General features: G+C 53.4%; 2 protein-coding genes and 1 long non-coding RNA gene across 20 annotated transcripts in view; 1 reads left to right on the top strand and 2 right to left on the bottom strand.

Annotated features, from left to right (window-relative positions):
* Positions 1–263: 263 nt before the first annotated feature.
* LOC129394421 (uncharacterized) lies at positions 264–3,597 on the bottom strand. Its single transcript, XR_008621661.2, has 2 exons — positions 3,471–3,597; positions 264–2,271 (listed from the first exon to the last, which is right to left on the bottom strand). It is a non-coding gene; the product is annotated as an uncharacterized LOC129394421 (long non-coding RNA).
* On the top strand, positions 3,588–13,930 carry ZNF687 (zinc finger protein 687). Of its 8 annotated transcripts, XM_055101395.2 has the most exons (12): positions 4,301–4,431; positions 5,223–5,353; positions 6,853–7,119; positions 7,224–7,315; positions 8,295–10,426; positions 10,548–10,726; positions 11,115–11,291; positions 11,406–11,568; positions 11,706–12,035; positions 12,150–12,262; positions 12,460–12,601; positions 12,743–13,930. In XM_055101395.2, exons 5-12 carry the CDS (start codon positions 8,312–8,314, stop codon positions 13,235–13,237), a joined length of 3,714 nt encoding a protein of 1,237 aa, XP_054957370.1. In that variant the 5' UTR covers positions 4,301–4,431; positions 5,223–5,353; positions 6,853–7,119; positions 7,224–7,315; positions 8,295–8,311; the 3' UTR covers positions 13,238–13,930. The 8 variants fall into 8 exon arrangements, with proteins under 8 accessions (XP_034791105.1, XP_003817311.1, XP_054957370.1 ...); XM_055101398.2 differs by lacking the exon at positions 7,224–7,315; XM_008970405.6 differs by lacking the exons at positions 6,853–7,119; positions 7,224–7,315.
* A 229-nt stretch (positions 13,931–14,159) lies between these two features.
* PI4KB (phosphatidylinositol 4-kinase beta) overlaps positions 14,160–22,778 on the bottom strand; it is a 36,044-nt gene continuing 27,425 nt past the window's right edge. For 7 of the 11 annotated variants that reach the window (XM_008970415.5, XM_003817262.5, XM_055101413.1 and 4 more), the window contains 4 exons: positions 20,818–21,083; positions 16,438–16,570; positions 16,047–16,167; positions 14,160–15,062 (listed from right to left, as the gene is read on the bottom strand). In XM_008970415.5, the coding sequence (XP_008968663.1) occupies positions 14,881–15,062; positions 16,047–16,167; positions 16,438–16,570; positions 20,818–21,083 (702 nt within the window). In that variant the 3' untranslated portion in view covers positions 14,160–14,880. Of the gene's footprint in view, positions 15,063–15,428; positions 15,492–16,040; positions 16,168–16,437; positions 16,571–20,817; positions 21,084–22,778 lie in introns of those variants that run through there. The other 4 variants (XM_008970414.4, XM_008970410.4, XM_034935281.2 and 1 more) reach the window with 2 other exon arrangements.

Raw genomic sequence — 22,778 nt, 5'->3', positions numbered from 1 at the left:
CACACTTACTGTCATCTTTCCTTGCTTTTGTTTTTGTTTTTGTTTTTTTGAGACAGAGTCTTGCTCTGTCACCCAGGCTGGAGTGTGGTGGTGCGATCTCGGCTCAATGCAACTTCTGCTTCCCGGGTTCAAGCGATTCTCCTGCCTCAGCCTCCCAAGTAGCTGGGACTATAGGCGTGTGCCACCATGCCCAGCTAATTTTTTGTATTTTTAGTAGAGACAGGGTTTCACCATGTTAGCCAGAATGGTCTTGATCTCCTGACCTCATGGTCCACCCGCCTCGGCCTCCCAAAGTGCTGGGATTATAGGCATGAGCCACTGCGCCCAGCCGCCTGCTTTGTTTTTTTTTTTAATTGTTTTTGTTTTTAAATTAATACACTTTATTTTTTACAGCATTTTTAGGTTTACAGAAAAATTGAGCACAAAATGCGAGTTCCCACACATCCTCTCTCTCCAGTTTCCCCTATTATTATTATTATTTTGAGACAAGGTCTTGGTCTTTTGCCCAGGCTGGGGTGTAGTGGTGTGATTACAGCTCACTGCAACCTGGACCTCCAGGGCTCAGGTGATTCTCCCTCCTCAGCCTCCCAAGGAGCTGGGACCACAGGTGTGCACCACCATGCCACGCTACTTAAAAAAAAGTTTTTTTGTAGAGATGGGGTCTCTCCATGTTGCTCAGGTTACTCTATTATTTATTAATATCTCGCATTAGTGTGGTACATTTGTTACAATTGATGAACCAATATGGAAACATTATTCTTATTATTAAGAGACAGGGTCTCACTTTGTTGCCCAGGCTGGAGTGCGGCAGCAGGATCGTAGCTCACTGCAGCCTCAAACTTCTGGGCTCAAGGGACTCTCCTGCTTCAGCCACTTGAGTAGTTGGGACTACAGGTGTGTGCCACTGTACGCGGCTAATTTTTCAAATTTTTTGTTGATCCTCCCGCTTTGGCCTCCCAAAGTTCAGGGATTACATGTGTGAGGCACCACGCTCACAGGGTTCACTCTTTGTGTTGTACATTCCATGGCTGTTGACACATGTATCCACTATTACAGTATCACACAGAATAGTTTCAGTGTTCTAAGAGTCCCCTGTGCTCCATTTATTTATTCATCTCTCTCCTTCCACCTGAACCCTCAGCAACCAACCACTGATCTTTTTACTCTCTATAGTTTTGCCTTTTCTAGAATGTCACATAGCTGGAATCATACAGCATGCAACCTTTTCAGATTGGCTTCTTTCACTTAGTCATATGCATCGAAGATTCCTCTGTCTTTGCATGGCTTGATAACTATTTTATTCCTTGGCAGCTACCATTTCTAATATTTATTGTTTGTCTTCTCTTTAGGAATGTGTGTTTCATGACAGGGCTTCTTGTCTGCTTTGTTCATTGCTACATCTCCAGTACCTGAAATAGTACCTCCTTCCATGGTTGTGGTAAGGACTACGTGAGTTATTAATAATGTTTATTAATAAAATAAATAAAGTTTTTCTTTGTGTGTGTGTGTGTTTTTTTTTTTTTTTTTTTTTTGAGACAGAGTCTCGCTCTGTCTCCCAGGTTGGAGTGCAGTGGTGCGATCCCGGCTCACTGCAGTTTTGACTTCCTGGGCTCAAGCGATCCTTCCATCCCAGCCTCCCCAGCAGCTGGGATCACAGGTGCCTGCCAACACCCCTGGCTAATTTTTTTTTCCAAATATTCTGTAGAGGCAGAGTCCTGCTGTGTTGCACAGGCTAGTCTCGAACTCCAGGGCTCAAGTGAGCTACCCACCTAGACTTCTCAAAGTGCTGGGATTACAGGCGTGAGCCCCCCAAAATATTATGTGTATATGAGTAGTAATTGTTATTCCGCATAGGGAGACCAGAAGAGGAGGTGGAAATGGAATGCCGGTTGGTTACATCGGGTTAGGGACCTTTAATTAGTTGCTCAGAGAAGGAACAGCACCTGAGCAAATGCAGGCGGACCGAGAGCACAGGATGCAAGGCTCCAGGAGAAAGGGCACACTAATCCCAACTGCCAATTACTTTACAAAGCGTGTTTACATTCTAAACTCATTTAATTATCACAAAAATAATATTGTCAGGTGGGTATTATAATCCCCGTTTTACTCATGAGAAAACAGGATCTGGGAGGTTGAGCGACTTGCCCATTGCGACCATAGGGCAAGTGGTGGCTCCAGGATTCCCATCCAGAAGTTCTGATTCATACTTCAAAGGAGCTCGGAAACTCTCCGGGTGCGCCGGGGAGTCCTGGTTCTGGTGTCCTGGGACTCCTGGGCAGGGTAACGAAACCACTTTTAAAAACTTTGCCGGGCCCGGTGGGTCACATCTGTAATCCCAGCACTTTGGGAGGCCGAGGCGGGTGGATGATTTGAGGTCAGGAGTTCGAGACCAGCCTGGCCAATACGGTGAAACCCCGTCTCTACTAAAAATACAAAAATGGCCGGCCGCGGTGGCTCATGCCTGTAATCCCAGCACTTTGGGAGGCCGAGGCGGGCGGATCACGAGGTCAGGAGATCAAGACTATCCTGGCTAACACGGTGAAACCCCGTCTCTACTAAAAACACAAAAAATTAGCCGGGCATTGTGGATAGCGCCTGCAGTCCCAGCTACTCGGGAGGCTGAGGCAGGAGAATGGCGTGAACCCGGGAGGCGGAGCTTGCAGTGAGCCGAGATCGCGCCACTGCACTCCAGCCTGGGCGACACAGCGAGACTCCGTCTCAAAAAAAAAAAAAAAAGAAAAAAACAAAAATTAGCCGGGCGGGTAGTGTCGCACACCTGTAATCCCAGCTGGTCGGAAGGCTGAGGCAGGAGAATTGCTTGAGCCTGGGAGACGGAGGTTGCCGTGAGCCGAGATCCCGCCACTGCACTCCAGTCTGGGCGACAGAATGAGGCCCCGTTTCAAAAAATAAAAAATAAAAAACTTCGCCAAGGTAGGGAGTAGTGGCTCACGTCTGTAGGATTGCTTGAGACCAGCCTGGGCAACATGGCAAAACCCTGTCTCTTCAAAAAATAAAAAAGTTAGCAGGGCGATTTGGCGCTCACTTGTAGTCCCAGCTACTCAGGAGGCTGAGGCGGGAGGATCACTGGAGCCTGGGAGGTTGAGGCTGCAGTCAGCCGTGATCGCGCCACTGTGCTCCCGCCTGGGCAGCAGAGTGAGGCTCTGCCTCAAAAAAATTAATTTAAAAAAAAAACAAACACGCCGTTAACGAGCGGCTGCGTGCGCGAGGTGGCACACTGGGCTTGCAGACGAATTCTGCCAGTGAGTGCTATTAGAGCATCAAAGAGATTCATTTTCCGAGCGACTCCTCCCTTTCCCCCGCCTCCAGGGGGCGTGGCAACAAAGCGCGGGAAAACTCGACCTTGACCCCACCCCCACTCCATGCTGGGGGCGGGGAAAAGGGGAGCCCTTAAATGGGAAATGGAGCTGGCGGTTTTTTTTTTTTTTTTTTCCCCCCCCCCCAGCCCATACTTAGGACGCCTATCAGTTGCTCCTTTAATGCCTCTTTGGAAATGGCCCAGGCCACGCCAGCACTCCTACGTCACCTTCCCCGCTTCCGGTCCGCGAGCCCTTCCCAACCTTTAGGTCCCGATTCCTTCCACGCTCCAAATCCCGTGCCCTGTCCACGCCCTCCCGCAGAGGGAGGAGCGACGGGTTACGCTGTCGCCCATGAGCTGAACCGCGCGAGGACCCCATCCATCAGATTATATGGCGATTTAGACGGTGGGAAGACCGCAAGGAAATGGTCAGCGGATGACGTAATGTTTGGGGTGGCGTCCCATTCTGTAACTTCTGTACGGCATCAGTGACACGGGTTTAGCTTGAAACAGCGCAAAAGGACCTACACTTCTGTGCTCCACTCCGACTCAATGCGGTTCTGCTCTCAGTGCCCACCACACAGAAGCTGGGTTCCTTACATTCGCGAAAGTGAACTGCAGCTTCAAGCTTCGAGCGGCCAGTAGGGAGCGAGGGGCGGAGACGCACCTGGGTGCTCCCCCTTCCAGTAGGCAAGCTGGGAAGCAGGCTGGCTTCTATCTAAGCGACAGTGGCGGAGGCCAATCGTTTACGAGACTTGTAGATGGGGCAGACGGACCCCGGCGCAGCCAATGGGGAGAGGTATCTTCAGAGGGCCTCGGCCCCTTGCCCAATGAGCATAAGAGGACTGTGCGGGGCTAGTTCCGAGCGGCAGTATTTAGGGCCAACCCAGTGCGGGGCTGGGAGGGGCACAGGGCTGAGCGACGGGGGCAAGGGCCAATGGCGAGTGCGAAAACGGGCAGCCCAGACCTGGAGCGCGGAGGGAGGAGAGGGAGTGGGGAGGCCGAACCGGAGAGAAGCAGGAAGTAGCGGCGGCCGCGGGGAGGGCGGCGGTGGCGGCAGCGGCTGGAGCGGGATAGAGACCGCCGGGTCTCGGCCCGCACCAGGAGCGGAACAAGTAAGCGTGCCTGGGGTAAATACCCGCCCTTGGCTCCGCCCCCTTGGGGGGGCGGGTAAATACCCCCGCCCCTCCCCCACTTGGTCAACTACCCCCTTCTCCGCGCCGCCCCCTGGGGCGGCTTCTAGGAAGGCCCAGACACCGCCTCCATCCATTGGGGCGGATGGGCGAAACTCCTGGCCTGTTGTAAGCACAGTCCGTAGCCGGGTAAACCCCCAGGAGGGTCGAGAACCCCAGATCCTGGCGCCCCCGGCTCGAGAGGCACCCGAAGTGCGGCCCGGAGATTGAAAGCTGCGGGATGTCGCGACCTAAAATGGTGTCCGTTCCCGGGGATGGGGGCGGGGGAACTGGGCCAGGCCGGAGCAGAACCTGCACCCCGACTGGGTGCGGGTCAGCGTCCGGGCCCGGGCAAGACTCAGGCTTGCGCCCCCGGCCCCCTGCGCACCCCCCGATCAGTCTCCAGTCTCTAGCGAGCCTCCGGGAGTGCGCGGCGGGAGGAGGCTCCGCTGCGCCCGGAGGGGAGGGGACGAGGTCCGAGTTGGGACGGACCCCAGCTAGAGAGCTGAGAGTCGCGCAGAGACCGTCCCCTCTCTCCTCCCCTCTCTCCAGCTCCCCACCCTATCCTGTGTAGTCCTGGGTCCCCAGGTGCTGCGCAGCAGCTCCCAAAGGGCCTGGCCTGGCTGAGGCCCGGCCTTCGCTTCGCACGCCGGTGCGGGTGAGAGAAGGGCCGCGCGCCTCAGTTTCCCTTGTAGTTTCTCATGTGTACACCCCGCCCCCTCCTTGAAACCCAGGACTTGCTCCCCGCGCCAGCCCTCGGCAGATGGCAGGGACTTAATTCCGCCTGCTGCCCAGCTTGGCCTCAACCTAATCGCCGCCAGCCCCTCGCCCTCCTCTGCGCTGCAGGCCTTGGGCCCGGGCAAAGGTCAGTGGGGCCCCTACTCGACCTGGGCCTGTTCAGCCTCTTCCTGTTCAGCCTCTTTGGCTTTTGGGGAACCACAGAGGGAAAGGGGGCGGGGGAGATAGGAGCCCTAGAGACAGGGCTCAGCAGTCGCAGGAAGGCCTGATCCTCCTTGGCTTGAGCTTGGCCGACTGTCTGCTCTGGGTGGGTGGCCATCGGATGACCTCTAAGTCACTGTGGCACCCAAGAGGGAGGTGGCTGGCGGGGTGTGGGGGCGGGTGAGTTCGCAGGTGTTTTCTCCTAGTCCCCGCTGGTCTTCGTTGTAGCAGTCCACTTTTCTGAGTACCTGAGTGGAAGGTAGCTCAGGCCTCTGGTCAGGAGGGAACCAGGCTTAGGAGCCAGGCCTATAGAGACAAGGGTTTTTGTTTAAACCCAGATTCTGCAGAATTGAATAGGGTGGGGGTGAGGGGAGGACTCCCCCTTAGGTTTTGCCCCCACCCCAACCTTGGTCCCAGCAATCCCAGCTGCCACATGCTGGGACTGTCTCTAGTTACAGTCTGAAGACTGGAGAGAGGTGGGAGAGCTGGCTGGGAAATGGCCTGCAACCTGGGCAGGGAATGGATAGGGATAGACTCTTTAGTTGCTTCTTCGTAGATACAGAAACACTCATGGGGAGACACTGGTAGGGGACAGACCTGGGTCTCCCACAAACTCTGAGCTGGCCTGCTTGTTGGATTAGTGCCACATAATTCTTGTGGGATTTTTAATTTTATTTTTTGCACTTGGCCAGGTTGAGGCTAGGTGAAACTTCCTGGGCTACTGTTGCCACAGGAAAATGGAAAGGGTGAGGAGTTAAAGTTAGGGGATGGAATGGGGTGAGGAGCTTGGAGCAGAAATGATGGGTGAGGGTTGAGGGAGCCTGGCTTTTTCCCACTGTGGCAGCTGTGCTGGAGAAATGTGTATGTATCTTGGGAGTTTTAGCCTCGGGAAAGCAAGATGGGGAGGGGTGGAGAAGGAAGGGCTGGCTAGGGGAGGGCCAGGCACTCTGGGGAAGGTAGTGAGCGAGCAGCAGGTGTTTGTGACAGGAGAGGCCTAGGCTGGGGCCCTTGTGACCAGGCTGCCATCACCATTTTCCCCTCTGTCTCTTCTCTTTGTCTCTTTCTGTTCCTGTGTCTTATTCTTTCCATCTTGGTCTCTTGGGTAATTTCCTTGAGTCCTTTTCTCCCTGCTGACCAAGCTAGATCTCCAGGTGCCAGTGATGGCCCAAGTGCCCTAGACTTGATCCTGCATGACCCCCAACTCTTGCCTCCGACCCCAGCCCTAGAGTTCCAGTGCTTATTCCTTTCCAGTTCCTCCTTGACCTGACATGTCCTTGCTTGGTTCATCTGGAATAGTAAATCGTATTCTTGGTGGGATTCTTACATTAGCAATTTTGTATTATGCTCAGAATAACCCTATGATACATAGATCACTTGTGCTCTCTGCCTTGTCTTGTCTTTTTTTTTTTTTTTTTTTTGAGACAGGGTATCACTCTGTCACCCAGGCTGGAGTGCAGTGGCATGATCATGGCCCATCACAGCCTCGACCTCCCGGGCTCAGGGGATCCTCCCATGTCAGCTGGGAGGCATAGCTGGGACTACAGGCACGTGCCATCATGCCTGGGGAGTTTCACCATGTTGCCCAGGGTGGTCTTGAACTCCTGGGCCCAAGTGATTGGCCTCCCAAAGTGCTGGGATTACAGATGTGAGCCACCACACCCGGCCATTTGTGTCCTCTTTCAAACAGCAAAAGTAAGGCACTGAAGAAACTTGCTTGTACTGCACGCCCCTGATAAAGCTGAACGAGGATCATTTCTTAAGTCTTGGCTTATGGCATTGTCCCTTTGTACATGCAGCCTTTCAGATCTGTGTGGACCCCAGAAGATCTGTGAAGAATATGAATTGATTCCATGCGGACATGAATGAGTCCTTAAACCTAGAGCATCATGTACATCGTCCTCCTTAATAATAGTATTGATTATTTGGTTCTATGCTGGGGACAGGAGGGGATGAGATGGTTTCCACCAGAATGCTTGCTGAGCTCTATTACCCTTCCCTGTTCCCTGTTTTTTTTTTTTTTTTCTGAGACAGAGTCTTGCTCTGTCGCCCAGGTGGGAGTGCAGTGGCACGATCTCAGCTCACTGCAAGCTCCACCTCCCAGGTTCAAGCAATTCTTCTGCCTCAGCCTCCCGAGTAGCTGGGACTACAGGTGTGTGCTGCCATGCCCAGCTAATTTTTGTATTTTTAGTAGAGATGGGGTTTCACTATCTTGGCCAGGATGGTCTTGATCTCCTGACCTCGTGATCCGCCCGCCTCTGCCTCCCCAAGTGCTGGGATTACAGGCGTGAGCCACCATGCCCAGCCCCCTATATTTCTTTTTTTTGAGACAGGGTCTCGCTCTGTCCAGGCTGGAGTGCAGTGGCGTGATCTTGGCTCATTGAAACCTCAACCTCATGGGTTCAGGCGATTCTCCTGCCTCAGCCTCCTTTGTAGCTGCGATTACAGGCAGGTGCCACCACACCTGTCTAGTTTTTTGTATTTTTAGTAGAGACAAGGTTTCACCATGTTGGCCAAGCTGGTCTCAAACTCCTGACCTCAAGTGATCCATCTGCCTCAGCCTCCCAAAACGCTGGGATTACAAGCATGAGCCACCGCACCTGGCCCCTTCCCTGTATTTCTAAGAACTCTCTTTTCCCCTGCTTTCTCTGGATTTTGGAGCCCACCAAGGTATGGACACTAACCCTCTTCTGATTTTAGGGTTTGGCAAACCTAGCAGCTCTGTAGGATTCATGCCGTGGTGGAGGTGTACCTAAGTTGGAGTGTATGTGGGTTCTGAGAGAGGATAAATATGGAGATGCTGAGGGAAGAGCTCCAGGATCTCTCTTCTAGACATCTCAGTTTCTCCTCCTCGTTCCTGTTTTCATCAGGTCTGGGATCTGCCGATATGGGGGATATGAAGACCCCTGATTTTGATGACCTCCTTGCTGCCTTTGACATCCCTGACATTGATGCGAATGAAGCCATCCATTCTGGGCCAGAAGAAAATGAGGGGCCTGGAGGCCCAGGGAAGCCAGAACCAGGTGTAGGAAGTGAATCTGAAGACACAGCAGCAGCCTCTGCTGGGGATGGCCCTGGAGTTCCAGCCCAGGCCTCTGACCATGGCCTGTCACCGCCAGACATTTCTGTAGTCAGTGTCATTGTCAAGAACACTGTGTGTCCCGAGCAGTCTGAGGCCCTGGCTGGAGGCTCAGCAGGAGACGGGGCCCAGGCTGCTGGGGTAACTAAGGAAGGGCCTGTGGGGCCTCATCAAATGCAGAATGGTTTTGGGAGCCCTGAACCTTCCCTCCCAGGAACTCCCCACTCTCCTGCTCCTCCCAGTGGGGGCACCTGGAAAGAAAAAGGCATGGAAGGCAAAACTCCCTTGGACCTGTTTGCTCATTTTGGCCCTGAGCCAGGGGACCACTCAGATCCCCTGCCTCCCTCTGCACCCTCTCCCCCTCAGGAGGGGGCTCTGACCCCGCCTCCTTTCCCCTCTTCCTTTGAGCTGGCCCAGGAGAATGGCCCAGGCATGCAGCCACCTGTTTCTTCCCCACCACTGGGGGCCTTGAAGCAGGAGAGCTGCAGCCCCCATCATCCCCAGGTCCTAGCCCAACAAGGCTCAGGCTCCAGCCCTGAGGCCACGGACATCCCTGCCAGTGCCTCGCCTCCCCCAGTTGCTGGGGTGCCCTTCTTCAAGCAGTCTCCAGGGCACCAGAGCCCTCTTGCCTCCCCCAAAGTGCCCGTCTGTCAGCCCTTGAAGGAAGAAGATGATGATGAGGGGCCGGTGGACAAGTCTTCCCCAGGAAGTCCCCAGAGTCCCTCTAGTGGGGCCGAGGCTGCAGATGAGGACAGCAATGACTCCCCTGCCTCCAGCTCCTCTAGGCCTCTTAAGGTGCGGATCAAGACCATTAAAACATCCTGCGGGAATATCACAAGGACTGTAACTCAGGTCCCCTCAGATCCTGATCCACCTGCCCCCTTGGCTGAGGGGGCCTTCTTGGCTGAGGCTAGCCTCTTGAAGCTGTCCCCTGCAACACCTACTTCTGAGGGTCCAAAGGTGGTGAGCGTACAGTTGGGTGATGGTACAAGGCTGAAAGGCACTGTGCTGCCTGTGGCCACCATCCAGAACGCCAGTACTGCCATGCTGATGGCAGCCAGTGTGGCTCGCAAGGCTGTGGTGCTGCCTGGGGGGACTGCCACCAGCCCTAAGATGATTGCTAAGAACGTGCTAGGCCTGGTGCCCCAAGCCCTGCCTAAGGCTGACGGGCGGGCAGGGCTGGGGACTGGGGGACAGAAGGTGAATGGTGCCTCGGTGGTGATGGTGCAACCTTCAAAGACAGCTACTGGGCCAAGTACAGGGGGCGGCACAGTGATATCACGGACCCAGTCCAGCCTGGTGGAGGCCTTCAACAAGATCCTCAACAGCAAGAACCTGCTCCCTGCCTATAGGCCAAACCTGAGCCCACCAGCTGAGGCTGGGCTGGCCCTGCCTCCCACCGGCTACCGCTGCCTGGAGTGTGGGGATGCCTTCTCATTGGAGAAGAGCCTGGCACGGCACTATGACCGTCGGAGCATGCGCATCGAGGTCACCTGCAACCACTGCGCCCGCCGCCTGGTCTTCTTCAACAAGTGCAGCCTGCTCCTGCATGCACGTGAACACAAGGACAAGGGGCTCGTCATGCAGTGCTCACATTTGGTCATGAGGCCTGTAGCCCTTGACCAGATGGTGGGGCAGCCGGACATCACACCCCTGCTGCCTGTAGCTGTCCCACCTGTCTCTGGACCTCTGGCCTTGCCTGCCTTGGGCAAGGGTGAGGGGGCCATCACTTCCTCTGCCATTACTACAGTTGCTGCTGAGGCCCCTGTCCTGCCGCTCTCCACAGAGCCGCCTGCTGCCCCTGCCACCTCTGCTTACACATGCTTTCGCTGCCTGGAGTGCAAGGAACAGTGCCGGGACAAGGCTGGCATGGCAGCTCACTTCCAGCAGCTCGGCCCCCCTGCCCCTGGGGCCACCAGCAATGTGAGTCACCTTTCACAGCCCTTCTGTGGGGACAGGATCTAGGAAGGCGTTGGGGGCTTGGTTAGAAGTAATGGAGACAGGACACTCCTCACCGACTTTCCTTGTTTAACCCACTCGACAGGTGTGCCCAACCTGCCCCATGATGCTCCCCAATCGCTGCAGCTTCAGCGCCCACCAGCGCATGCATAAGAATCGACCCCCCCATGTCTGTCCTGAGTGTGGGGGCAACTTCCTGCAAGCCAATTTTCAGACCCATCTCCGGGAGGCCTGTCTGCACGTCTCTCGCCGTGTAGGATACAGGTGCCTCGGACCCTTCCTCCATAGAACTGTAGGGTTTCGTGTGTCCTAGCCTCAGCCTCAGATGGCCTTTCAAGATCCCCTATCTTCCCTGCTATATCCCTCAGCCCTGTTGTTTTGCCAGACTCAACCCTGAGATAGTACGTCCTGCCTTCCCGTCGTCCCCCATGGAGATGGGGGGAAGCAGGGCCACCTCTGGAGCTCCAGCTCTCCCTTGGCAGCCTCCCTTGGGGCACAGCCTCTGCACCTCTCTCCTTTCTCCACCCTGCTCATGCTCCACTACTGATTTCCTTCTTGTAGTCTACCCAGTCCCAGAGAATAAATGTATGGTCCCGGGGTGGGCATGGAGATGCCTCCCACCTCACCACAGGGCCTCCTGCTTCCTCCCTAGGTGCCCCAGCTGTTCAGTGGTGTTTGGGGGTGTGAACTCCATCAAGTCCCACATCCAGACGTCGCACTGCGAGGTTTTCCACAAGTGCCCCATCTGCCCCATGGCCTTCAAGTCTGGGCCAAGTGCCCATGCCCACCTCTACTCCCAGCATCCCAGCTTCCAAACTCAGCAGGCCAAGTGAGGCCCGGGGGAGGGACGGGCCGGGCCAGGGAGGGAGGGCGGGCTGGTGGGGCGCAGGAGGGGAGGGGCTGCACCCAACCCTGCCTGAAGTCTGCACTGTCCTCACTTCAGGCTGATCTACAAGTGCGCCATGTGCGACACAGTCTTCACTCACAAACCCCTCCTCTCCTCACACTTCGACCAGCACTTGCTGCCCCAGCGTGTCAGTGTCTTTAAGTGCCCGTCTTGTCCTCTGCTCTTTGCCCAAAAAAGGACCATGCTGGAACATCTCAAGGTACAGGAGCAGAGGGATGGGGAATGGGTGCTTAGCTGTACTGACCTGGGGCTGGGGCCACATACTTCAGAAGTGGGGGGCTTTGGCATAGCCAGGCCCTCCCCCACAATAGCAACCTCCCTCGTCTCCTCTCACAGAACACTCATCAGTCTGGGCGCTTGGAGGAGACTGCTGGGAAAGGGGCCGGGGGTGCCCTGCTGACCCCCAAGACTGAGCCTGAGGAGCTGGCTGTTTCTCAGGGAGGGGCAGCCCCTGCTACTGAGGAGTCGTCTTCATCTTCAGAAGAGGAGGAAGTACCCAGCTCCCCTGAGCCCCCCCGTCCAGCCAAACGGCCTCGGCGGGAACTAGGGAGCAAAGGCCTCAAGGGTGGGGGTGGGGGGCCTGGAGGCTGGACCTGTGGCCTGTGTCACTCCTGGTTCCCTGAGCGTGATGAATACGTGGCCCACATGAAGAAGGAGCATGGCAAGGTGAGTGGGCCCCAAGGGGAGTACCAAGGGCTGGGGGCAGCATTGGGACTGCCAGTGTGACAGTGGGGACGGGGTCCTGGAGCCTGGCTCTGACATCTACCCCTGCTCTCCTAGTCAGTGAAAAAGTTTCCCTGTCGCCTGTGTGAGCGCTCCTTCTGCTCCGCCCCCAGCCTGAGGCGCCATGTCAGAGTTAATCACGAGGGCATCAAGCGAGTTTACCCCTGCAGGTAAGTCTTGCTCCCCGCTTCCTCTTCCTGCCCAGCACGTGACTCTCCCTGTATGCCAAAGTACCTGTGCACCTGCGACGTGTCTAAGTGGCCTGATGGTTGGGGTCTCCCTCTGCTCCGGCAGCCCCCTCCTCAGAAGCAAGGGCCCTGGCCTTCGGGCTGTGCCGCTGCTGCCATCCTGTCCTCTCCCATTTCAGGTATTGCACAGAGGGAAAACGCACCTTCAGCAGCCGCCTGATCCTAGAGAAACATGTCCAGGTCCGGCACGGCTTGCAGCTTGGGGCCCAGTCCCCTGGCCGGGGGACCACCTTGGCTCGGGGTTCCAGTGCCAGAGCCCAGGTAGGCAGAGGCCCGGCCTGCTGTGCTAGGGCTTTGAGTGGGAAACTGGAAGGCAGAGACCATGGCCTCAGGAAGCGAGCGTGGGGGTGCCAGGGATAGTAGGGGTGGTGGTAAGGCCCAGTTTCTTCCACTTTTCTTCAGGGGCCAGGTCGGAAACGCCGCCAGTCTTCTGACTCTTGCAGTGAGGAGCCTGACAGCACGACACCGCCAGCCAAGTCCCCCAGGGGCGGACCTGGATCTGGAGGCCATGGCCCTCTGCGCTACCGGAGCAGCAGCTCCACAGAACAGAGCCTCATGATGGGGTTGAGGGTGGAGGATGGTGCCCAGCAGTGCCTCGACTGTGGCTTGTGCTTTGCCTCCCCTGGCTCCCTGAGCCGACACCGTTTCATCAGCCACAAGAAGAGACGGGGTGTGGGTAAAGCCAGTGCCCTGGGGCTGGGGGATGGGGAGGAAGAGGCCCCTCCATCAAGGTCTGACCCCGATGGTGGAGACTCACCCCTGCCTGCTTCTGGAGGCCCACTGACCTGTAAGGTCTGTGGCAAGAGCTGCGACAGCCCTCTAAACCTCAAGACCCACTTCCGCACGCATGGCATGGCGTTCATCAGGGCTCGGCAGGGGGCTGTTGGGGACAACTAGTCTCCAAGCCTGGGACTGACCAGCCCCTTCCTCTTGGAGCCTGGTTTTCCCTACTGCTGCCTGATCCCTGGGCTGGGGAGTTTTCATTAACATTAGTATTTTGTTAATTCCTGTCTCTCCAACCTGAAGAAGAAGAGCATTTGAGGATTATTCTAGTTATTTGCAACCTCCCTTTGGGTTTGGCCCTGGAGTCCTAGTAGAGTGGACCCTCCATTCCTCCTTTCTGAGCCCAACACTAATTAATTTTATGCTCCTGCTGCAGAACCCCCAGTGTGGGCCTGGGGGTGGGAGGATGGGACTTAGGTATGCCTGCTAGACAGGTTCAGGGAAGGACTGATGGGGGTGTCATGGATGGACACACCCCTCCACAATTCCTTCAGGCACGGACTGGAACTTTCCTCCTCTAGGCCGGGCCCTGCCCTAGTGCCCGCCCCCGCCCCCGCCCAACCCCAACTCACTGGCACTCAAGCCCCCTACCCCTGCAGTGCCTTTCACTTCTTTTTTTCCCCAGAAATCCGGGGCGGGGGGGTGGGGGGTTGGTAGGGATGAGTCCTGTCAAGGGGGCTACAGGAAAGGAGGGGACAGGCTCTCAGGAATCCTTTATTCTTGTAGTAATAATAATACTAACAAACAAACAGTTGGGGAACTAGGGAGAAAACCAGACCATTAAAACTGTTTGTGGTCGAATCTCCATTCAGGCCTCTCTTTTTCTGTGACTTGGACAACGTGGAGTTGAAGCGGGTGAGAGAACATGGAAGGCCCGCCCTTCTCAGGGAAGAGGTGGTAGTGACCAAGACAGGCAGGGAAAAAGCAAACTTCTATGTGGTGCCTTTTGTATCTTGGACACTGAGGCATCCGTTCATACCTCATCACCCATCTCCCCCTGCACTCCCCCAGAAAACCTGGAAATGACACAAGTGGCTAACTAACTAAGGACTTTATTTCAAACAAAAATTAAAAATAAAAAATTGAGAGCTCTTTTCCCTGGGTTTGGGGAAGGAGTCAGGGTAGGGAATTCCACATGGCTAGGCCAGTACCCTCAGTACACTGGAGGGCTGTGGGAATTCCCTTCCTTGCCCATGATGGGGAACCTCAGCAAGTGCAGGGCCCACGCAGCGCCCGCCAGCAAGGGGAGCTTGGGCCAGGGGTCGGTCCCTGGGAGGGGTAGGTCCCTGGGAGGGGTAGAGCTGGGCAGCAGCATGGCCAGTGGCCAACCACAGGATCAAGTCCTAAGTACCGAGAACCTACTCTTCCCCGCTTCCTGGGCCCCAGAACGGAATAAGAGGATGGCCTGTGGAAAGAACCTCTGAGAGACCCCTACAAGGAGAAGAAAGGCCCCAGTGTCCCTCACATTTGTCACCTCTGTTTTCTGGAGGGCAGTGAGTCCTGGAGTCAGTCTGGTGGTAATACTGACACAGACCAGGAGGGGCAGGGAAGCCCCAACAAGTCTGGACCCCACAGCTGGCTCTCCCACCCCCCAGCAAGCTCTCGCAGTTACCACATGATCCTTCGTGTTTCTTGCCTTCCATTTCCCTTGGGTGGATGGTTGGGTAGGTGGGGTTTCCTGGTTTGGGGTTTCTCAGACAAGGGCCCTCTAGGGAGGGTGCCCTGGACCCCCCACCACTCCTGGGCTGAGGAGCATGTCACATGATGCCATTGGTGAGGTACTGGAAGCCGTCATAGAGTTTGGTGGTGATAGACCGCATACTGCCATCCACCATCTGCTCCACCAGCAGCTGCAGCTGCTCCTCAGTCATGCTCATGTGGAACCTCTCTTTGAGGTTTCGAATGGTGCTGGAGCCATGGAAGCAAGGAAGCTGAGAACCTGGGGGAAGCAGTCGGAGTTCAGGGTCATGGATGGACAGGAGGGGCAGTGGTGTCAGCCACAGCAAATACAGAGCTGGGGCATCTGAAGTGCCCTTTTCCTCCCACCTCAGGTCCTTGATGATGTGGGTGCAGTTCTGCTTGGGCAGAGAGAAGGAACCGGCAGGAACCCCTCATCACCCCACGCCTAAGCCCTTCTGTAGGTGAGGGCATGTGGGCAGAGGAAGGAAGGGGACCAACACCACATCTCCCTCAGTAAGGGTGGAGGGGCCCAGAGGGCAGGCTGGGAGGAGGCTGGAGGGAGTGGGCCCTGAGCTGGGCACTTATCTGGTTGCAGACCTCTGCCTATGCTACGTCTGACACTCACAGATGACCTGGGCCACCGTCATCATGGGGCCAGATGGGGATGATCCTGAGCAACGGCGACAACCTGTGGGGTAGGGGCAGGAATGGGGAGGAGGGGGAGACTGGCAGTTCAGACCTGGTATACACCTGGAGCCTTGAGGAGGGGGATGAGGACAGAAGGGGGTCCTGGGCAAAAGACTGTAGATGGCAAGACTGTAGTGGAAGGAGATAATGATGAGAGGGGAAATACTTCTCAGAGCTGAAGGGTGGCAGAGGACAAGGCAATCAGAGGTCATAGTGGAATGGGGAAGACAGATGGAAGGAGACTGAGAAACTCAGAGATGGACAGGGGTGGGGAGGTGAGAAGGGACCAGGAGGCTGTAAATGGGCCTGTTTTCTCCCTAAAGATGCCAAGGAGGCAGGTGCTGCTATCCCCTTCCCCAGCCTTCTGGACTTAGCCTTACCAGGGTCAGGAGGAATGTCCTAAAGGAGAAACAAGGCACTGGACCAGAGCTAGAAACTCTCTGGGAACCCCCCTCCCTCAACCGAGTCTTGTGGGATCAGCTTTCTTATGCTCCAGGGCTCCGACTTAAAGGGGAAGCCTGAGGCACTATAGCACCTGACCTCACCCCAGCCCCACCTTGCTGCATGATCTCCACGATCTGCACCACCTTGTCCATGTGTTTCCGAGCGGCAATCAGCCCTTGCAGCATCAGCATCTTATAGTAGTTGAACATGTCGCCATCCAGGCCGCCCATCACCTGGAAAGGGAAGAGAGCGTTGTGTGCACAAGGGGTCTTACACCGGGGATGGTCCCTGTCCTGACTGGCCTACCAGAACTACTCCTCCTCTTGGGGCCCTGTTATTTCCCCCTTCCTTATTGGGCAGGAAGCTCCCAGGAACTCCTGCCTCACCCCTAATTACTGCCTGTTCTGTTCATCCCTAATTTGCAGGGAGCCCATCAGCTCCCTCTCCCATGACAGAGAAAGAATACAATGACCCCCGAGAGGCACCTCTCCTTCTTGACTCACATCCACAAACTCTGTGGTCAGCTTAAAGGCTGACGTCTCAAAGCCCAGATTTCGGGGTGAGCTGGAGAGGATGAAGCCAAAGTCGATGTGGATGATGTGGCCTTCTGCGTCCAAAAGGATATTCCCATTGTGTCTGAGGAGGGGGAATAGAGGAGAGGAAGAGGCAGTAGTCAGTCTGACTGAGGCTGGAACCTTAAGCAGCAATACACTGGCCACATGACACCAGGGAGGGGGGTCCCCTGCCATGTTTCCTGCTGCCCGTAACTCCAATCTCCTGTCCAGTTTCCTAGGACCTAAAGCTATCAGTGGAAAGAAAGGAAATCGGAAAACTGCTAACAAAGGCTATGGGGTCTGAAATTGCTATTAATAATTTAATAAAAATAGTTTAAGATTCTTCCAATTTCCCAGAAATTGCACTTCTGGCACCCAAACTATCCCAATCTAGTAGAGAATCCAGAAGCAAGGAAAGAGGGCCTCTGAGGCTCCAGCCAGCTGTCACAGAGGCCAAGCGCTCTACTCAGGGGAGGCTCTATTCAGAGCCTGTTTACCTGTGGGTTATTTGTAACTCCTGTCAGCCCACTGCAGATCAGAGGCCTCACTGGAAGGGAACAACAACAGAAGCAAGCAGGCTGAGTGGAGCTGAAATGTAAAATAGCGTGGGAGCTTCAAGGGGTAAGTTTTAAATCACTTACTTAAAAAGTCTCAGGAGGCAGTACTACAGGGCAGCTGTAGAAGAGTTAAAGGGAGATAAATCCCAGGTCTTTATGATTCCCACATGAATGGCCAGTAGCAGAAGGAACAATTAACATGCTAAGCATGTGAGGCCTGGCCTATTCAGCATAACTGGCCTCCTCAGTGTCAATAGAGGCTTTGTTAGGCTAAGAGCTCATGGTCTGAGGGCCACCTTCTCTGGGGTTGGTTTGGCCAAAAGAGGAGGGACAAAAGGAGAACCTAGTCCAACCTGAGTTCTTCCCCGCTCAGGGAAAACACTAAAGATTTAGCAATCCAGGCACAATCTTGTGAGCCAGAATGGTTCTAGGAGTTGTCATGGTTCAACCTCACATTTTACAGGTGAAGAAAACAGAGGCCCTGAGAGAGGAAGTGATTTACTTGCCCAAGGTCCCATAGCCTCTCTTTTCACTACCAGAGTTAGCTCCAGCTGGAAAGCTGCTTAGGACTACTTTTGAAGCAGTTAAAGAGATCCTAAACCTGACTCCAGTATGGGGCCTCATTCATTGTTGCCACTTCTTTCCATTGGTTGATTCCATTCGTGGCTCGACTATATCTATTCTTTTTTGAGGTACTATGAACGGCTTATCAGCTACCTGCCCTCCTCTATCCCTTCTTTTTTAGAGGATGGACTCTCATCTTCCAAACATACTAATTTCCTAAAGGAAAGCCCTGGGGCCTGACTAGTGCCAGCTTCCCTGCCACCCTTTTACTCAATCCCAGGACTGAGCTCTAGGCTCCCTGGGCCCTGAGTTCAAAATCCTGACACTTTGAGATAGTCTGAAGCTTGCAATCAAATTCCTTATAAATAATTGCATTCTCGGCCGGGTGCAGTGGCTCACGCCTGTAATCCCAGCACTTTGGGAGGCTGAGGCAGGAGGATCACCTGAGGTCAGGAGTTTGAGACCAGCCTGGCCAACATGGTGAAACCCCGTCTCTACTAAAAATACAAAAATTAGCTGGGCGTGGTGGCGCATGCCTGTAATCCCAGCTAATCAGGAGGCTGAGGTGGGAGAATCACTTGAACTCTGGGAGGCAGAGGTTACAGTGAGCCGAGATCATGCCACTGCACTCCAGCCTGGACAACAGAGCAAGACTCTGTCTCACACACACACAAAAATATTACATTCTCCTACAGCTCTCAAATGCAGAGCCTGGGTCCATTTGTAGGGCTGGCAGGGTGGAATGAGCACAGGGTCTAAAAGCTACCTGACTGTTATTTCCCTCATAAGGAAACACGTGTCTGACAGGGTTTTCATCTGGTTTAAATATAAGAATGTCAGGCCATGGCAGAACTTAACAGATGCTAGATTTCTTTTTTTTTTTTTTTGAGATGGAGTCTCACTCTGTCACCCAGGCTGGTGTGCAGTGGTGCGATCTTGGCTCACTGCAACTTCTGCCTCCTGGGTTCGAGTGATTCTCCTGCCTCAGCCTCCCAAGTAGCTGGGAATACAGGCACCCGCCACCACACCCGGCTAATTTTTTATTTTTAGTAGAGATGGGGTTTCACCGTGTTGGTCATGCTGGTCTCAAACTCCTGACCTCAGGCGATTTGCCCACCTTGGCCTCCCAAAGTGCTGGGATTACAGGCGTGAGCCACCGCACCCAGCCTAAGACTAATTTTTATTTTTTTTTTTGAGATGGAGTCTCAGTGTCACCCAGGCTGGTGTGCAGTTGCGTGATCTCATCTCACTGCAACCTCCACCTCCTGGGTTCCAGCAATTGTCCTGCCTCAGCCTCCTGAGTGGCTGGGATTACAGGCATGCGCCACCACGCCTGGCGAATTTTTGGTATTTTTAGTAGATATGGGGTTTTGCCATGTTGGTCAGGCTGGTCTTGAACTACTGACCTCAGGTGATTCACCTGCCTCAGGCTCCCAAAGTGTTGGGATTACAGGCGTGAGCCACTGCATCCAGCCTAGATGCTGCATTTCTAATAAGCTGCTCTGTTAGCTAGCTAGCTAGCTAGTTGTTTTGTTTTGTTTAGACAGGGTCTCACTCTGTTGCCCTTAACCTCCTGCTCAAGTGATCCTCCCACCTCAGCCTCCAAAGTAGCTGGGACCACAGCTGTATACCACCATGCTTGGCTAATTTTTATTTTTTGTAGAGACGGGATCTAACTATGTTGTTGCCTAGGCTAGTCTCGAACTCCTGGGCTCAAGCGATCCTCCTGCCTCGGCCTTGTTGGCTAGATTTTTTTTTTTTTTTTTGAGACTCGCTTTGTTGCCCAGACTAAAGTACTGTGGCATGATCTTGGCTCACTGCAATCTCCACCTCCTGGGTTCAAGCAATTCTCCTGCCTTACCTCCCGAGTAGCTGGGATTACAGGTGTGCATCACCAAGCCCAGCTAATGTATGTATGTATGTGTATGTATATATATAAAATTTTTTTTTTTTTTGAGTTGGAATTTCACCCTTGTCGTCCAGTCTGGAGTGCAATGGTGCCATCTTGGCCCACTGCAACCTCTGCCTCCCGGGTTCAAGCGATTCTCCTGCTCAGCCTCCCAAGTAGCTGGGATTAGGTGCCTGCCACCATGCCCAGCTAATTTTCTTTTTGTATTTTAGTAGAGATGGGGTTTCACCATGTTGGCCAGGCTGGTTTCAAACTCCTGACCTCAGGTGATCCACCCGTGTCAGCCTCCCAAAGTACTGGGATTATAGGCATGAGCCACCACACCCAGCCATTATTAGCTAGATCTTAATGGGCCACCATGTTACTGGAAGCCCCAGCAGCACTGGCCACTGCATTTCCACCTTTCCAGGACAGCTGCCCTGTGCCGAGGGTCTAGAGCTGGAACTCATAGGAGCATTCAGGGCAGAGACCCTGGGTCACTGTTGGGAGATCCTCTTAGAAGGCAGGGCCTAGATGGTGTAATTATTTTTGTACATTATGTGCCTCACCTATATGTGTAGTTAGTTTTCATCAAGGTCATGTCATATTGAAAAAAAATGACAGCTCTGGGCAAAACAACAGATACTTAAAAGCTGTGGAAATCATATGCTGGAATAAGAAGTGAGGAGAGTTCATGGCTGAGAGTTTCCACTTCATCTCCATCATGTTTCTCCTTTCTGCTCTCAGTCACTAACCACTACCCTTAGTGCCAGGCCCTATTATCTCTCGCTTTGTTGCTAAACACCCAATTACATCCACCTTCACCCACAGTGCCACAGGGCATTTACTCAACACAGACTGGATCATGTCATTCCTCTGCCTGCAAAATAAAACACCTAAGCTTCACAATGAAGGCCCTTCTTCAACTGGCCTCAATTTACCTGCCTCATGGTACCACCTCCTACTCCACTGCCATGCAGTGCAGTCTGTGCTTTAATCACATTCAATTATTTCTTCTAGCTGGGATGTACCTCCCCTGCAGCTTCCTCTGTCATCATTTTCCCTTGTCCTTGAAGACCCTGCTCACTCAAACCCTTAGTCCTCCCATAAATCCTTCATTTCTTTGCCCTTTTACCCTAGTTCTTATTAGTCTGCCTCCTGACTTAATGTCATGGGAACACATCTGTCTCTGCTTAAAATACATTGTTTCATTTTTCACATCTTTGCCATGGAGGGCAGTAATAAGTAATTGAGAACTACACACGAAGGGACAGAGAGAACCCTGGAGAAATGTTAGGATGAGCAGCAGAAGTCACCTACCTGTCCTTGACTTGCAGCAGGTAGCAGACCAAGCAGTACCCAGCACAACTTTGCACAAAATTGCGCTGTGCACTGAGGAATGCCTCAGTGGTGTAACTGCCGTGCTCCTGTAGGAAGTAATCGAGCAAGGAGAGCTGTGACTGTTTCTTCACCTGATGGATGGACACAGCATTGACCACTGGTTCAATCATGCCACTATCAGCCGAAATCACAAGAATCTTGTATGGCTTGATCCAAAGGGGCACTCGCTCCTGTTCCCAAATGGACTGTGAGGAGACATGGAGGATACAGGACTCTTATCTTTCTCCAAACTAGAGAAGAAGGCTAAAACTCTTCCCTTTCTCCAGCCTCTCTCCTTGGTAGCATTGAATTCTAAGCCATCAAGTGAGTAAGACTCACTTAACCCAGTGAGGACCAGGGAGTTTGGAAAGGAAGTCTAGGGCCTGACAAAGTCAGGAAACTACACTCAGGTATGTGGGAAAAGGTATCACCTAAGTAGAAAGCCCAAGACAGGCAGGGAGAACAGGAAACTTCACTATCCCCTCTCAAGCAGGGAGAATGGGAGCTGTAAGTTCAAATAATAAGAAAAAAGAGGCCAGGTGCGGTGGCTTATGCTTGTAATCCCAGCACTCTGGGAGACCAAGGAGGGCGGATCACCTGAGGTCAGGAGTTCAAGACCAGCCTGGCCAACCTCAGTAGAGAGTGAAACCTCGTCTTTACTAAAAATACAGAAATTAGCCAGGCGTGGTGGTGTATGCCTGTAATCCCAGTTACTCAGGAGGCTAAGGCAGGAGAATCGCTTGAACCCAGGACGTGGAGGTTGCAGTGAGCCAAGATTGCACCACTGCACTCCAGCCTGGGCGACAGAGCGAGACTCTCTCCGACGAAAAAAAAAAAAAAGGAAAGGATTTAGGTCCAGAGAAGACTTCTCTGGAAAATGAAAATATTTATATGGTATAAAGAACAGTATTAAACAATTAAGTGGCTTGCAGGTGACCAACCCAGGGGGATCAGAAGATCAATATTTCAGCACACTATAACCTACCTGCTACAGACCAATTTGGGAAGTTTTTATGTTGTTTTTTAAAGGGGGAGGACCAAATTATTATTATTTAAAAATTTGATTACAACCAATTGTGTTGGCATTAAAATTAGAGGCATTAAGTTTGAATAATGGATATATGCCAAAAACCAGAAATTGAGTTTGGCAAAAACGGGCAAGGAAGTTTTCCAGTAATTTCAGATTAGAAATCAATTTAGAGAAATGAACCCCATGTTTACAATGATTGTGCCACAGATTTAAACTTCAGTAGTGCATTAGTAAACTGTTCACATTTAGATCTTCACCTTGAGATTTGACAGCTATTTCTTGAAAAAATCTCAGTGCCTTGTATAAATAAATTGGTCTTCCATGTGCCTTAGCACACACTTAACACTAGGACAAGGTGGGTCACTAAACTTTGCCTCCGCAAAATTTTCTTTTTGGCTCACTTCAGTTAGAAATGCTGATTTCTTCAGCCAGGAGCGGTGGCTCATGCCTGTAATTCCAGCACTTTGGGAGGTGGAGGTGGGCGGATCACGTGAGGTCGGGAGTTCGAGACCAGCCTGGCTCACGTGGAGAAACCCTATCTCTACTAAAAATACAAAATTAGCCGGGCGTGGTGGCGCATGCCTATAATCCCAGCTACTTGGGAAGGCTGAGGCAGGAGAATCGCTTGAACCTGGGAGGCGGAGGTTGTGGTGAGCCGAGATCGCGCCATTGCACTCCAGCCTGGGCAACAAGAGCAGAACTCCATCTCAAAAAAAATAAAATAAAATAAGGAAAAAAAAACGCTGATTTCTTCAAATGCATATTTTTCTCAGAGACAGGGTCTTGCTATGTTGCTCAGGCTGGAGTGCAGTGGCTATTCACAGTCTCGATCCTGTTACTGATGAGCACGGGAGTTCTGACCTGCTCCATT

Source organism: Pan paniscus, chromosome 1 (assembly GCF_029289425.2).
Source record: "Pan paniscus chromosome 1, NHGRI_mPanPan1-v2.0_pri, whole genome shotgun sequence".
Classification (NCBI taxonomy): Eukaryota; Metazoa; Chordata; class Mammalia; order Primates; family Hominidae; genus Pan; species Pan paniscus.
This window is presented reverse-complemented; position numbering and strand designations above follow the sequence as displayed.